General features: G+C 40.8%; 1 protein-coding gene across 5 annotated transcripts in view; it reads left to right on the top strand.

The window, feature by feature from the left end:
• Positions 1-13,742, top strand: part of POU2F1 (POU class 2 homeobox 1) — a 114,830-nt gene that overhangs the window by 77,279 nt on the left and 23,809 nt on the right. For 4 of the 5 annotated variants that reach the window (XM_081026406.1, XM_081026403.1, XM_081026404.1 and 1 more), the window contains 3 exons: positions 7,605-7,705; positions 10,286-10,339; positions 12,059-12,178. In XM_081026406.1, coding sequence (XP_080882532.1) covers positions 7,605-7,705; positions 10,286-10,339; positions 12,059-12,178 — 275 coding nt within the window. The remainder of the gene's footprint in view (positions 1-7,604; positions 7,706-10,285; positions 10,340-12,058; positions 12,179-13,742) is intronic. The other variant, XM_081026405.1, reaches the window with a different exon arrangement.

Genomic DNA, 13,742 nt, shown 5'->3' with positions numbered 1-13,742 from the left:
ACAAATGTTTGGTGTTTTGTTTTTTGTTTGTTTGTGTGTGGTTTTTTTAACACACACAAAATGTTAATGCGACATTAGAATTTTAGCATAGGGATTTGCTGCTTTTCTTCATCCTCAGAGTATTCCCTTTAGGTGACGTGTTTAAGTTATTTGAAAAAGACTTGGCCACAATAGCAGCTAGGTGACAAGTCATTTGTTTTTCTATAGTTGAGAATAAAGTTAATAAAAATCTGTTTTAATAGCACCTTGCGTCCAGTAGACTAATAATTCAATAAACATTAACCATTCATAGAGCACGTGCCACGCATCACGGACGTGCTGTCGTCTACAAGGTAACGTGCGAGCATCTCTACAACATGCCCCCTCCTGAGGAAGTGCAGACCGTGCAGTGCAACAGCTGTGGACAGTTCTGGCACATGGAAGACTCATCCACCATGTAGATTATCTACAGCATCCGTTTTTATGAAACTTGCTTTTGTAGTAACAGAACTTTTTAGGTGATTCTCTTTCTGGAGCGCCATTATCCCAGGTTCCTCCCATTTTATGATGGCTCACTTGGAAAAGGGTCATGTGTGCACGTGCACACACACACATGCACGCACGCAAGTGCACACACACACGCACACACACACACACACACACACGGGCTAAGTGTTCCTGGAAGATCTTTTTGCTGTTATTTGTTATGGTTGCTTGACTCTGGGAACTTGGTGTGGAATACCTTTTTGCTTATCAAGGTAATGTAGTGACAGGCCCAGATATGGTCATTACTTACTGAGGGCGCCTGAGATTTAGGCTAGTCTTGGTAAACTTCACATTGCCTTAAATTTACAGACAACTAGAAATGTGTGGGGAGAAAACCATTTTTTCTTTATTATATAGGTTTAATTGAACTAGAAGTATATAATACGATTTTCATTATAAAGTTGACGGTAAAATCCAGTATACAGCTGCTGAGTGATGAATGATAGTTCTGCACAAACTCTGTGTCCCAGAACCTCTCCGGCCCTCATTCAGGGAACTGTGATTTTTATTTTCACACAGTTCCACTGCGGTGAATCTCACACGACTTGGCCTGTAGCAGGTTTTAAGTGGCCAGACAGGCGAGGCCCACTACTACTGGCAAGTGAACCAATGGGGTGGCAGGACTGGTGCTGTCAGATTGATCCTGGAGCTGCACATTCGTTTTTGGTTTTGTTTTAGTTGAGTTGAAATGCATATAACGTAAAACTAACCATGTGAATAGTTCAGTGGCATTTGGTACATTCAGTGTTGTGCAACCACCACTTCTAAAATGTTTTTGGCACCCCGAAAGGAAACTGTGCACCCATGAAGCAGTTGTTGTCCGTTTTCCCCTCCCCAGGCCCCAGCAGCCACCTGTCTGTTGTTTCTGTGGGCGTTTCATCTAGATGGAGTCATACAGCGTGTGGGCTTTCGTGTCTGACTTGGGCCCTTAGGCTAAGCCCGTGAGGCTCGTGTCTGTTGTAGCCCATGTCCGCGCTGCCTGCCTTTTTGTGGCTGAATGATACCCCATGGCATCATGTGTCCCAATGTGTTTGTCCCGTCCTGTGTCGGTGGGCATTTGGGTTGTTTCCACGTCAGGGCTCTTAGGACCAGTGCCACCGTGAGTCGCGGCCAGGGATTTGTGAACCTGATTTCAGCTCCTGTGGGTGTTTGCCTCGCAGTGGACTTGGGTCACAGCTGCCTTTAACGCTTTGAGGAACCAGCCACAGCAGCGCGACGGACCGTCTTACAGTTCCCACACCAGTGGCCAAGGATTCCAGTCTCTCTACAGCCTTGTCAAAACTTGTGATTTTTCCTTTTCCCCCCGTTAACAGCCATTGTAATGGGTTGAATAATACAAACTTTTAAAGTAGCAGCTCTACTCATTTTTCCTCAGGACATAATGCTAGAAATGGAATCCCTCTCCTTTTTCTAGCAGCACCGTTGTAGCTGTCGGATTTGAGCCCCTTTTCTTCCCTTCTTGTCACTTTCCCTTTTTTTCTCTCTCTCCTTTTACCCACCTTCTCCTTTTCTTTTGCATCTAAGAAAGAAATATCATTTTCATTGTCTATTCCTCGCTCTTAATTCTGTCACTTCTTGTATCCTTCAGGCCCCTGCCCCATCGTTTAACCCCGTCTTGTTCTATGTCTGCAGTGTATCCCTTCCCACAGAATCTTTCCATCTGTTAAGGCTGCTCAGGTTTCATCGGGCTATAAACCTTTCCTTCTACCCCCCTTTGAACTACCATGTCTCCCTCCCACCTTCGCCAGACTCCCTAAGGAATGAGCCCCCCTCCACACCTTGCTTCACTACCACCTGCCTTTTTCTTTGCTCCTTGCAATCTAGATGTCCCTAAAATGTTACTGCAACTGTTTTGTCGTTGTTAGTATTTTACATTTTAATTTGTAAAAGTAGTAAGTGTAAAAACTGTATGTAAACATGTATATGTGGTTTAAATACTCATGCGTCTACCTCTTTGGCGCCGGAATAGTGTTACCATGTCCCAGAAGGCACCCTGATCATATCCCCTCCTTGTACACGTCAGGATGGTAACCGTCATCCAGATTTAGTGTTAATAGTCACATTGCTTTTCTTTCAAAAACGTTTTCATGTATATATAGTCTATGATTAGTTTCTTTTGTTCAATATTATGTTTTTGAGACTCATCCAAGTTAGTGCATATGTTTGTAATTCATTTTCACTGGATATAATATCCCATTATATGAATATATCACAATTTTTCTATCCATTCTATTGATGGACTTTTGGTTATTTGTAGGCTTTTACTATTATAAACATTACTGGTGTAAATCATTTTGTACTTCTCCCTTGATGCATGTGTGTGAAAAAGTCTTCAGATTGTTTACGTACTGGTGTCATTTCTGAACGTGTCTCCGTGGTACTCAGTGGTACTGCCAGCCAGTGTCCCTCGCATGTGTACAGTGTGTCCTGCACCCAACAGCGGGCAAGCATTTCAGTCTCATCAAAACTTGACATTAACCAACTTCGTAATTCAAGCCAATTTAGTGGGTATATAAGGGTATCTCTTATGGTTTTAATTTGCATTTCCCTGGTTTCAAGGAGGTGGTGTTTGTGGGCCATTTATGTTTCCTCTTTTGTGAAATTCCTATTCGTTTCTTTTGCCCATTTTTTTGTATTGGGTTGATCTTTTTTATCCTTAGTAGTTCTTTGTGTGTTCTGAATACTGATTCTTTGTATGTATTACAAATATTTTCTCCTTTTCATTCACTCCATGTAGTCTTTTGACGAACAAAATTTCTAATTTTTAAGTAGTTAAAAGTGTATCTTTTCATTTTGGGTCTTGATAAATCCTTCTCTTTCCCAAGGGTATAATGATATTCTCTTATGTTGTCTCCTAAAAATGTAATAACTTTGCACTTCATATGTAGGCCTTTAATCTTCCTGAAATTCTATTTATTTTCCTGGTATGCTATGAGTTGACCTAATTTCATTTTTATGAGTTAATTTCAAGCAGACCTAATTTCAAATAGATGCCTAGTTATCCATTTATTGAAAACTCCATCCTTTCCTCACTGATCTCTCGTCACGTCTCAAGTGTCCTAAGATGTGTGTGGCTCTGTTTGCACACCCTCGACTCTGGTCTGTTTATCTTTGTGCTAATACCACACTGTCCTAATTACTGTTGCTCTGTGGTAAGTCTTCAGATCTTGAAGATACAAGTCTCTCTATTTTCTTGTTTTAAAGATCATCTTGGCCCTTTGCCCTTCTATTTACGTTTTAAAATCAGCCTGTCAGTTACATACCTCCCACCCCAAGAAAGAGAAGAAAGAAAAAAAAGAACGAAAACAACTTGAGATGTTGATATGAAAAAGCTTTGAATCAATAGATGAGTTTGGGAAGAACTTACATCTGTACCATGCTGACTTTTCTAATAAATGAGCATTTATTCATGTCTTCTTTATTATTTTTGAGTAAAATTTTATAATTTTTCATTTATAGGACTTGTTGTAGTTTGATAGATTTTAAATAGATTTTGTGTGCTGTAACCTGTTAAACTCCCTTATTCTAATAATAGATGGTTAAATTCCTTAGGGTATTGTATATGCACAATCAAATCATCTGAGAATAGAGTTTTTATTCTTTTTTCCAACTCATGTGTTTTCTTTTCTTGCCTTGTTTTGCTGGCGAAGCTTTCCAGTGGCTGGTTTAATCTTAAAGAGAATGCTTTTAATGTTACTCTTTATCAAGTTAAGGAAGTTTCTCTTTATTTCGCCACCTAGAATTTTTATCATAAGTGGATATTGAATTTTATCTGAGGCTTTTTCTGCATCCTTTGAGGTGATTGTATGATTTTTCCCCCCTTTAACACATATGGCAAATCATATTAATTGACTTTTTATTTAAACTCCAAACCAACCTTGCATTCCTGAGTAAGTCCAATATTTTATCTTATTAGATTATTTTTACTATTATTACTTAGAATATTTCCTTATATGTTTAAGAATAAAACTGGCTTGTGTTTTCTTCCTTTTTCATACTTTGTTAGGTTTTGGTTTTGCTGGCCTCATAAAAAGAATTTTGTATCCTCCCACTACCCTAAACTCTGAAAAAAGTTGTATAATAATTGGAATTATTTTTTCCTTAGATTTTGGGGAGTGAACCAGGTAAAATTGTCTAGATTTTTCACTTTGGGGGGGGATTTTTACTTATTAATTCAATTTCTTCAAATGCTATGGGACTCTTGGGGTTTTATGTTTCTTCTTCAGTCAGTCTTGGTAAGTTATATTTTCTAGAGTTATCTGTTTCTAAGTTTTAATTTTATTGGTATGAATTTTATTGGTTCACAGTGTATTCCCTTTTTAGTATCTGTAGCATTTTTCAATTATGCCTTTTTTGTTATCCTTGAATTATTTGTTCCATCTCTTATTTTCCATTTTAACATAGGTTTGTAAGTTATATGATTCTTTTGAAAGAACCAAATTGGTGTTTCTGTTATGTATTTTGTTCCTGTTTTATTAATTTTTGGTCTTATGTTTATTATTGCCTTTCCTCTATTCTCTTTGGGTTCATTTCTTTCTCAGAACTTCCTCCTCTTTTCTGCACCGTAGACAGTATTAAACTAGCCCACCCTGTAGCTTTCTCTTCGCTCTGGCTCCTGAGGCACACTAGTCGTGAGGGACTTTTTTCTACTTTTCTAACTGCCTCTTTAGCTCTCTTTGACTTGACATCTGTCGGTGACCTCTTATCTTCAACCTTCTTTTCCCTTATAGCCATTCTTAGTTGATAACACATTTTTGCTCTCCTGATTTTACCTATCTCTGCTGTAAGTGATGAGACAGAACCGGGGGACCCATTCCTTGTCTTGGCTCTTCTCGTCTGACACCTTGAGCAGTTCATGTGAGATTCCTTAATGTCTGTCCTCACCAGTGAGATCGGGAGGTTCACGTCTGCAACACTGTTCTAGTGAGAAGCCTGTGGAAGCCTCAGCTCTGGCTGCGCATTTCTCAGTGCCTTCTGGATCACTTTTCTTAGACGTTTGGTCAGGGTTTCTGAAACTGTATCTTATGTTAACCTTGCATAATTCACCTTCTCCCCCAATCTGCTAATTCCCCCGGTTTCTTGTTTGGATTTTCCTATTTTTCCAGGCACACGTTTGGTGTTGGCTCTAACAACCCTGTCTCCCCATACTGTCTTCATACTCAAGTCTGAGGTGTGTGGGTGTGTGTTTGTGTTTTCCTTTCCCCTCTTTCAGCTCAGCTTAGGTCTTCATATTTTACAAGAATGATTTCTGTGTCATATCTGCTTTCTTCTACCCCTCACCTCCCAATGGAGCCTCATCACTGTATTTTTTGAAAACCTGCCTTTGCATCCTAAATCTCTCTTTACCCAAGTGGTTGTCTGAAAGTTTTTTGTTGTTGTTGTTGTTTTTTAACCGTACTAGCTTTGGATACCATACCTTTACGCCACGCCCCAGAGGCAGAGCCACGGTATTATCTGTAGGCCACTGTAATAGGCTGTGTACCAGGGACCCCAGAAATCAGTCAGTCTTGTGTTATTTAGTGTTTTGTGATTGGCAGGGGCTTGTTAACCATTTTTGTGGGAACTCGAAAGTGGGAATCCGTGTATAGAATTTTCTTGGTCTCAATAAGAGTGAAATGCTTGGTTCTGGAAGATGTCCTAAATTGGGGATGTGTTCATGTCTAAGTGCTTATCTCTGGTTTTCAAAGTCGCACCCTCCGTTAGCCTTGTTGATTTATTGCATATAACTGAAGCATATTTCTCTAGTGGTGCACAGCCTTACAGTGTTCGTGTAAGTAATGATTTCTTGCATAGACATAGAGGCAAAATGTGTGACTTCAAGATAGTGAACTTCCGTATGTGGCTTCTAGAAGTGAGCGTAATTACCTTTTACTTCATACTGGTTTCTCACTACTTGACACAAGCACATACTCTTTTAATTTCATTAACTGTATGTCTAAAGTGTTCTATAGTTTCCTGTTTATGGGAAACTTTAGGAAAAAATGGAAGAGAACCATCACCATGAGATTTTAAGAAGCTGAAATATGTATACGTGCTCCTTGTATAATTAGCTCAAGGAAAAGTGGTACATTTACTAGAAATTAGTGAGGAGGTGTAATGGCAGGAGTCAGCACCTTTTAGAAATACTGCATTGAGGTTCTAGCTTGTGCGCTGTGTGTGTGCACGGTGGGAACAAGAATTTGGGGTGTTTCCGTGAGAGGAAATGGAAGGGCGGTACCACAGACCTGTGTCACGATGATTCTCTCACTTTCTGTAGAAAGTATTTGGGTTGTTTCTAAATAATAGCTGGGTGTGATAATTTGAGAACAACGTGTTACATACCTTAGAATAATGTATTTCTGGGTATTAGAGTGGTATGTCTTCCCATAAGTTAGTCCTATTCTAACCTCAGATCATAGCATAAGTGGTTAAAAAGCACTGGCTTTAATGTTTAGAAAATTATAATTATAGCAAAGCCCTTACTAGGTAGAAATATGAAGCAATATATGTTTAGGATTGAAGAAATTAAATTAGTAAAATGATTTTGTTCATCATGTAAGTGGTTGCTTTTGCCAGCAGGTTGTCATGTAGCAAAGCATTTCATTTACGAGTCTGTCTTACTCTTGTCGAAGTTGCCAGTGACTGGCTTCTGTCCCAACCAAATGTCGAGAAGGGCCAGGCTAGAGAACCTTGGGGCCACCTGGGCACCGCGTCTCCGTTCTGAGCACCCGGGACGTGATGACGGTCTCTTCCTGGAGCCACCTGAAGTGTCAGGCTCGCCTGACCCGCCCTTCCAGGCACTGCAATCACTGCTGAGTTCTCTAGCATTGTCCTCTGACTGTACTTCCCAACTTATATTTTTGTCTCTGGGTCTAAGTTTAATTAACGAGTTTGTGCACTAGTCCTGCAGCCCTGTCTTTAGAAGAGAAATCGTTTTGCTGTATTTCCTCTTTCTTTTGAATCCCTTCTCCTCCTTAGAGGTACCTACAAAAGTGCTTATACAAAACTAGTGCCCGATAAATATTGGTAACTGACGTCTCGGGCTTCATTTCAGTTGCATTTGTGTTTTTAAGAGATGGGTTATTTTGCTTGCTTTGCAGGCACACAAACCAACGGTCTGGACTTTCAGAAGCAACCTGTGCCTGTTGGAGGAGCTATCTCAACAGCCCAGGCCCAGGCTTTCTTCGGACATCTCCACCAGGTAGGGTTCCGCTCGGCCATGAGTGCAAGTGAACAGGGAGACGTGGGGCATGGGGCCTGGGAACTTTCTTTCGAATGTGGGACTTTTTAAGCTGATGAAGCCTGGTGCTAAGCGCATCGCATTATATCATTCTGAGTGGCTGGTATAGACTCCGGTCGCTTAGTTGGCTGGGTAGCCGTTGGCCCCACAGCTACGTGGCCATAAACAGTTTCTGGTTTGGATGGAATGTGTATAACAACGGGGTTGCTGTTTCTGTAAGTGTGTCTGTGGTTGGAAATTACAAAGTCCCCCAAATGATGTAACCACCACCGCCTGAGACCTGCCTCGTGAGGCTCAGCTCAGCCTCATACCCTCCGTTACAGCAGTTGCCGCCATTTCGATGTGCGCAAAAGGGTCAGAGCCTTTGCTTGACTGTTTCTATGTGCTTTTACTTAAATCAGGATGTTTCTGGTTAAAAGTTTATTGAGGAGCAGGATATTTACAAGCCTTAAAGGATCTCCTCACAGATTACTCACTAAAAGAGGAAGAAAGCTGCCTTTTCAGCGGACAAATCTGAAATTCTACTTTAATCAAATGACCAAATTTAACATCACGGTAATGGGACAAGGTGATGTATATATCTTGTCAAAAACATGTAACTTCAATCATGAGAACAAAATCAAACGAACTCAATGAGGGGCCTTCTATAAAACAGCTGGTCTCTACTCTTCAAAAATGTCAATATCATTTAAGACAAAGGTAGCTGAGGAATTGTTCCGGAATGAAGAAGATTTAATAGACATGACAGCTAAATGCATCGTGTGGACTGGATTGTGGATCAGAAAAAATTAGCAACTTATCTCCTTTCCGTCTTTGTGCCTGAAACTCTTCTTCCCTCTGGCTCTGGCTGGCTTCTCAGCTTTCAGGTCTCAGACGTAATCTTTCCAGGTAGCCCTCCCTGATTACTCTGCATCTGAAATCTTCCCCGTAGGTCTCTGGCTATTTTTGTTTTGGGTTTTCATTTTTGAGGGTTCTTATCTACTAATAGAGCTATCGAGGTGTTTTTTAATTGAGGTAGAATTGGTATAACATGATATAGTTTCAGGTGTACACCATTGTAATTCCTCGTCTGTGTGCACTGCAAAGTATCAACACCCAAAGTCTAGTTAGCCTCTCTCACCACGGTTGACCCCCTTCCCCTCTGGTAACCACCAGTCTGTTCTCTGTATCTATGAGTTTGTTTAGGGGACTGTCACTTTTAAATAGAGGACATTAGGAATCGGTTAAATATTAGCTCTGAACTTTGTACTGAGCTCCATACCAATACTAATGGTTAACTTCAGGAAGTCTTGATGTTTTGTGATATACCCGAAATGGAACTCCTGCCTTCCTGTTCATGACACTACCATTTTCCAGTCTTCCAGATTTGACCCCTGGAGTAATTCATGACTCTTTTGTTCTTCATCTATATTCAATCAGTTCTCAGGATGCGATGTAATGCCTTGCAGTACCTTTCACATTTCCTACTTTCTTTTCCCACTCCTGCCGTTCGAGTTTAGGCTGCCACTTACTCTACCCTAGCTTGTATTCTTTCTCACCCGACTCAGTCTTCCTTTGTTTTCAGGACATTGACATTTTTGAAGAGTACAAACCAGTTATTTTGTAAAGTATCACCCAGTGCAGGTTTGTCTGATGTTCTATCACAAGCAGATCCAGGTTTCTTTTGATAGGAAAACAGCATGAGTAACGCTGATGTCTTCTTAGTGCCTCAGACCAGTGGGCACTTGTGTCCTTACTGGTGACTTCAACTGTGATGGCTTGTCTTCCAGGTTTCCCAGAATAGAGTGACTATTTTACCTTCTGTAGTGAATAAGTGTCTATAGAGGGATCGTTGAGAATATGTAAATATCATGCGACTCCTCACATTGCACCATGAGCTAGAGTACCCATTGGAGACGCTTGCCTGAATCAGTTCTTGCCATGGTTGCCAAATGGTGATCCTTATTTGAATATAACCGTGGTTTGAACTTTCTGAATGTATGAAATGTATTAAATCTTTTGACACACTTTTCATGTGTGGGTTATTGGACAGGAGTTCTTCATTTCAGCCAGGAGTTTTGAGTTGTGATAACTTAGGACTTGACTACGTAGGTGTGTACATATGTAAGATTTTTGCTCTGGTGTATACATGGACATTTTGAAATTAGAATGAGATAATTCTGATAGTTTATAGTGATAAAAATGTAAGTAGCTTATTTTTATTGTTCTTTAACACAATGTGGAAGATGAATTAAGTTTTTATAATCTAAGTATCCTATGAATACAAGGAGGAATGTCTGAGCTAGTGTGGCATGCCCAATGACGCTGATGCCGTGTAGGAAAACATCTTGGAAAAGAAATGTTAAAATTTTCCTGTGGGATGTGGAGGGACTGCGAGCGTGTCTGTAAAGTTTGAACCCCGTAAGATAAACCTCTTTGGGTTTCCAATTCTAGTGCAGTGACGTCCACGTAGAGGCTTTTGAAATACTAGCTGATGATGACAGACAACCTCTAATGATGGTGTCAACAGTGTTAGACTGTAACTGCCCTGATCACTTACAGGTCCAGCTCGCTGGGACAAGTTTACAGGCTGCCACTCAGTCTCTAAATGTACAGGTAAGTGTGACGTGGGGCTGAGAAGCGGTTTTTCTGTTTATTTTTCCTATCTTGTTCTCATTTTCTCTAATGAGCATGCCATCATTTTATAATTGGAAATACTTAGGAGTATTACCTTTATTACTGATTCTCATGAAGATCCAAACAATGGTCACCGTTGCCTTTAATGAAGATGAATTTTATATTACGCTGCTGGGGATGGTCAGAGGTGAGCCAAGGAAGATCTGCTTCCCAAGTTTTACATGTAATGCCAGGAAAAATGTTTCTAAGTTACACAGCTGTGACATACACCTAAACACGAAGCCAAATAATGTCTTAAATGCCCTTTCGTTTCCAAACGTCGTATTTCTCATTTCCATGTCTTAGAGAAATGTTGTAGTGCCGAGGAGCGCGCCTGGACTGAGGCAGGTTGTAGGTTTGAGTTGTCTTCTGCGCTAACTAGCTGTGTGACCTTTGGCAAGTCAGTTAACCTCCTGGGGCTCACGTGTTCCTATCTGTGTTCAAGTGGAAAGTTTAGAGGATTGCCAGGGCTCTTCTCTGCTCTAAAATGTTAAGATTGTAAGGATTGTAATGAAACCTGTTTATAGATATCGATGGGCCTCAGACAGTCAAAATTTTACAACAAAACTTAAATCTGCCTCCATTGTTTCTATGAGCCATGTGGCAAAACATGCCCAGTTCAAGTATCGTGTGTGACTCCTTCATATTTCAGTCCACCTGCTGCTTCCTTTCATTAGAGTGTTTAGGTAACTAACAGTCCAGAGGGAAAAACAGTATTCTGGAAGATTGATTGCAGAGTTGCTAATGACTAAAGACCTGGGTTGAGCATTCCATGAAACCCAGTGGAATATGGACCTAGTAACACATGGAAACAAGAAGAGAAAAGAAAAGGAGATAATGTGACCTTCCTTTCTGAGGGAGAGGAGGCGGAAAATTGCCTTGGTTGCCATGGTAACCTTTCATCCCTTAGAGAGATGTTGGCAAACAGGCTGCGTCCCCAGTGCAGAGTGTTTACAGTCCTGCCCTGTGATTACCTCTCACTGACTGGCAGAGTTAATCAGAGCCTTTATGTTAATTAGCCTTGCTGCAGTCCCCAAAACAGGTGGTGGGAAATATGCAAATCTATGCAGAACGTTTATGCTCTGCATAACCAGTGTTAATTACCATAAAATTTTCTCTCAGTGTGCCTTCCAGGAGTGAGTTCTCTTTCCCTGTTGACTGCAGCATTTTCCCGCTAAGCTTGTGAGTTACTTGATGGAAGATGCTAAATTAACAAGTTTTTAAAACATTAGATGAAACATCTTGTAGTCCAGTAACCCCCTCTCTGAGAGGGTAAGTTTCACACCTACCACCAAAACCTGTAGAATCCTGGGCTGGGTGGAGGCCTGATGTGGAGAGGAATTGAGTGTGTGCTGTTTCCTGACTTCTGATTCCCAGACTTGAGCGTTTGGATTCATTCTGGTGATTTGTGGAGGACCAAATTATTTTTTCTTCTTAAAAATGATAATTGCAGTTTTGCTGGCATTGAAACAAAATAACTGAAAACTTGAATTGTAAAGTTAGGAAAATACTAAGATTTGTAAGGAAAAGAGTAAAATCAGAAAGCTCATGACTGAATAAGTTCATATTTTAAATAATTATTGAAATATGGAGTTTAAGTACATTTCTTTTAATCAACTATTTGAAATCTCTTTATACCCCTCCCCCCACACACCTCAGTCTAAGTCTAATGAAGAACCCGGGGATTTACAGCAGCCAAGCCAGCCTTCCCAGCAGCCTTCAGTGCAGGCAGCCATCCCCCAGACCCAGCTTATGCTGGCTGGAGGACAGATAACCGGGGTAAGTTTTTACTGAGAGAATTGTAATGAACTTTCTGTGTCCCGACTGCTGTCGGCCAGTATCTGATTAGAACTCTGCTGTCGCCGACAGTAACTGGCATCCCTGCACTTTTGTCTTTAAGGAACTTTCCACACTGCAGGCAGCTCTGCAAAGGAACTCTCTTTGTGTTGAGTTTCGGGTACCTTTTCTTATAATTGCAGACGCTCTGGGTAAACTGCGGAGTTGTGTCAAGCCCCGTTGCAGCTGTTGCCTGGCCACGCGATGGAGGCATCACCCCCTGGCTCAGACCCTTGCACTGATGAACTGTAGTTGTCAGTTTGCAGTTGTAGCCTCACTGCACACTGCAAGTTCAAGAATGGGTTATGCCTCCAGAAGGAAAATGCTTTAAGTTACTGTGTGATATGCCAAAGTGAAACCTCTCTTCTCATATCCTGACCCTGCCGTTTACTGTCTGGGTTCATTCATCTCCCTGTGTCCCTTCATTTCCATGGAGATGTTAATAATACTTGTGCCACAGTGTTGTTATAAAGGTTCTGAGTACTAATGTTATATGTGGAACTCACAGAACGGTGCTTGGCACGTAGCAGTCTATAAATGTCATTTATTTTCATTGGCAATAAATTGGCCTATGTGAATATATTGAACTTTTAACTTTTCAGCTGTAACTTTTTTGCTCTAAGACCCATTCAAAATATTTTTCCAACGCTGAAAATTTGTCTACTAAATTACCTTTTTGGGGAGAGTTGAGGAGTGGTAAGGAAGAGTTATTTATTAATTAATTAACATTACATCAGCCCACATTTTTTATATCCTTCCTTTCAGTTGAGTACGTTTTAACAGTAGAATGCTCTTTTAAGAGTTATTACAAAATCCCATTAGTAGAGATTAATATATGTTTCTATATTTATAAAAGATTTATAAACATATCTGAAGGGTATGGTATTGTTTTCGAATGCTTTGATTTTGATTCTTATGTCTCCATGACACAAGTTGTACTGGACCCTTTAGACGGAGAGCGTGCCACTCACTGAGTGTACTTGCACTTCAGAATATTACAGGATTCCTTGTTGTTTGTTCAGAACACGTCACCAAAAGGAAGGTAGAATACACTTACACTTTAAGTGTGTTTGAAATAAATCGCATTATGAAAGCAAGTTTCAGTCTTCTCTAAATATGTTTCCCGTGTTACTGTTTGAGTTTTGTTTTGAGTGACAAGTGTCTACAATAGTCAGCAAGACACTTAGGATCCCAGGTTTTTGTGGCTGGAGCTCCTGTTAAACCTGGGCATTAGGAGACATTTGCATGTAAAGAGAGAGGCTGTCACCACCTGTTTCACAGAGATAATGTGTCTGAAAGAGGATGTGAAGTTGCAGAGACTCAATACTTCTAATATCAGAAAAAGACTGTTGGGGAGGCCTGTAGGGAGACCTGGAAAGGGAACAGGTGGAGCTCCGACTCTGTGGTCATACCTTACAGCATAATGGCCGGAGGGAGGGAGGGAATCGGGCAGGGACTGCTCCATCCTTTTGTGGGCGGGGCCGACAGCCTGGGCCCTCATCCCTCT

The sequence above is a fragment of the Rhinolophus hipposideros genome (assembly GCF_964194185.1).
Source record: "Rhinolophus hipposideros genome assembly, chromosome: 19".
Taxonomy (NCBI): domain Eukaryota; kingdom Metazoa; phylum Chordata; class Mammalia; order Chiroptera; family Rhinolophidae; genus Rhinolophus; species Rhinolophus hipposideros.
Note: the sequence above shows the minus strand (reverse complement) of the source record. Positions and strands in the feature narration are given on the sequence as shown.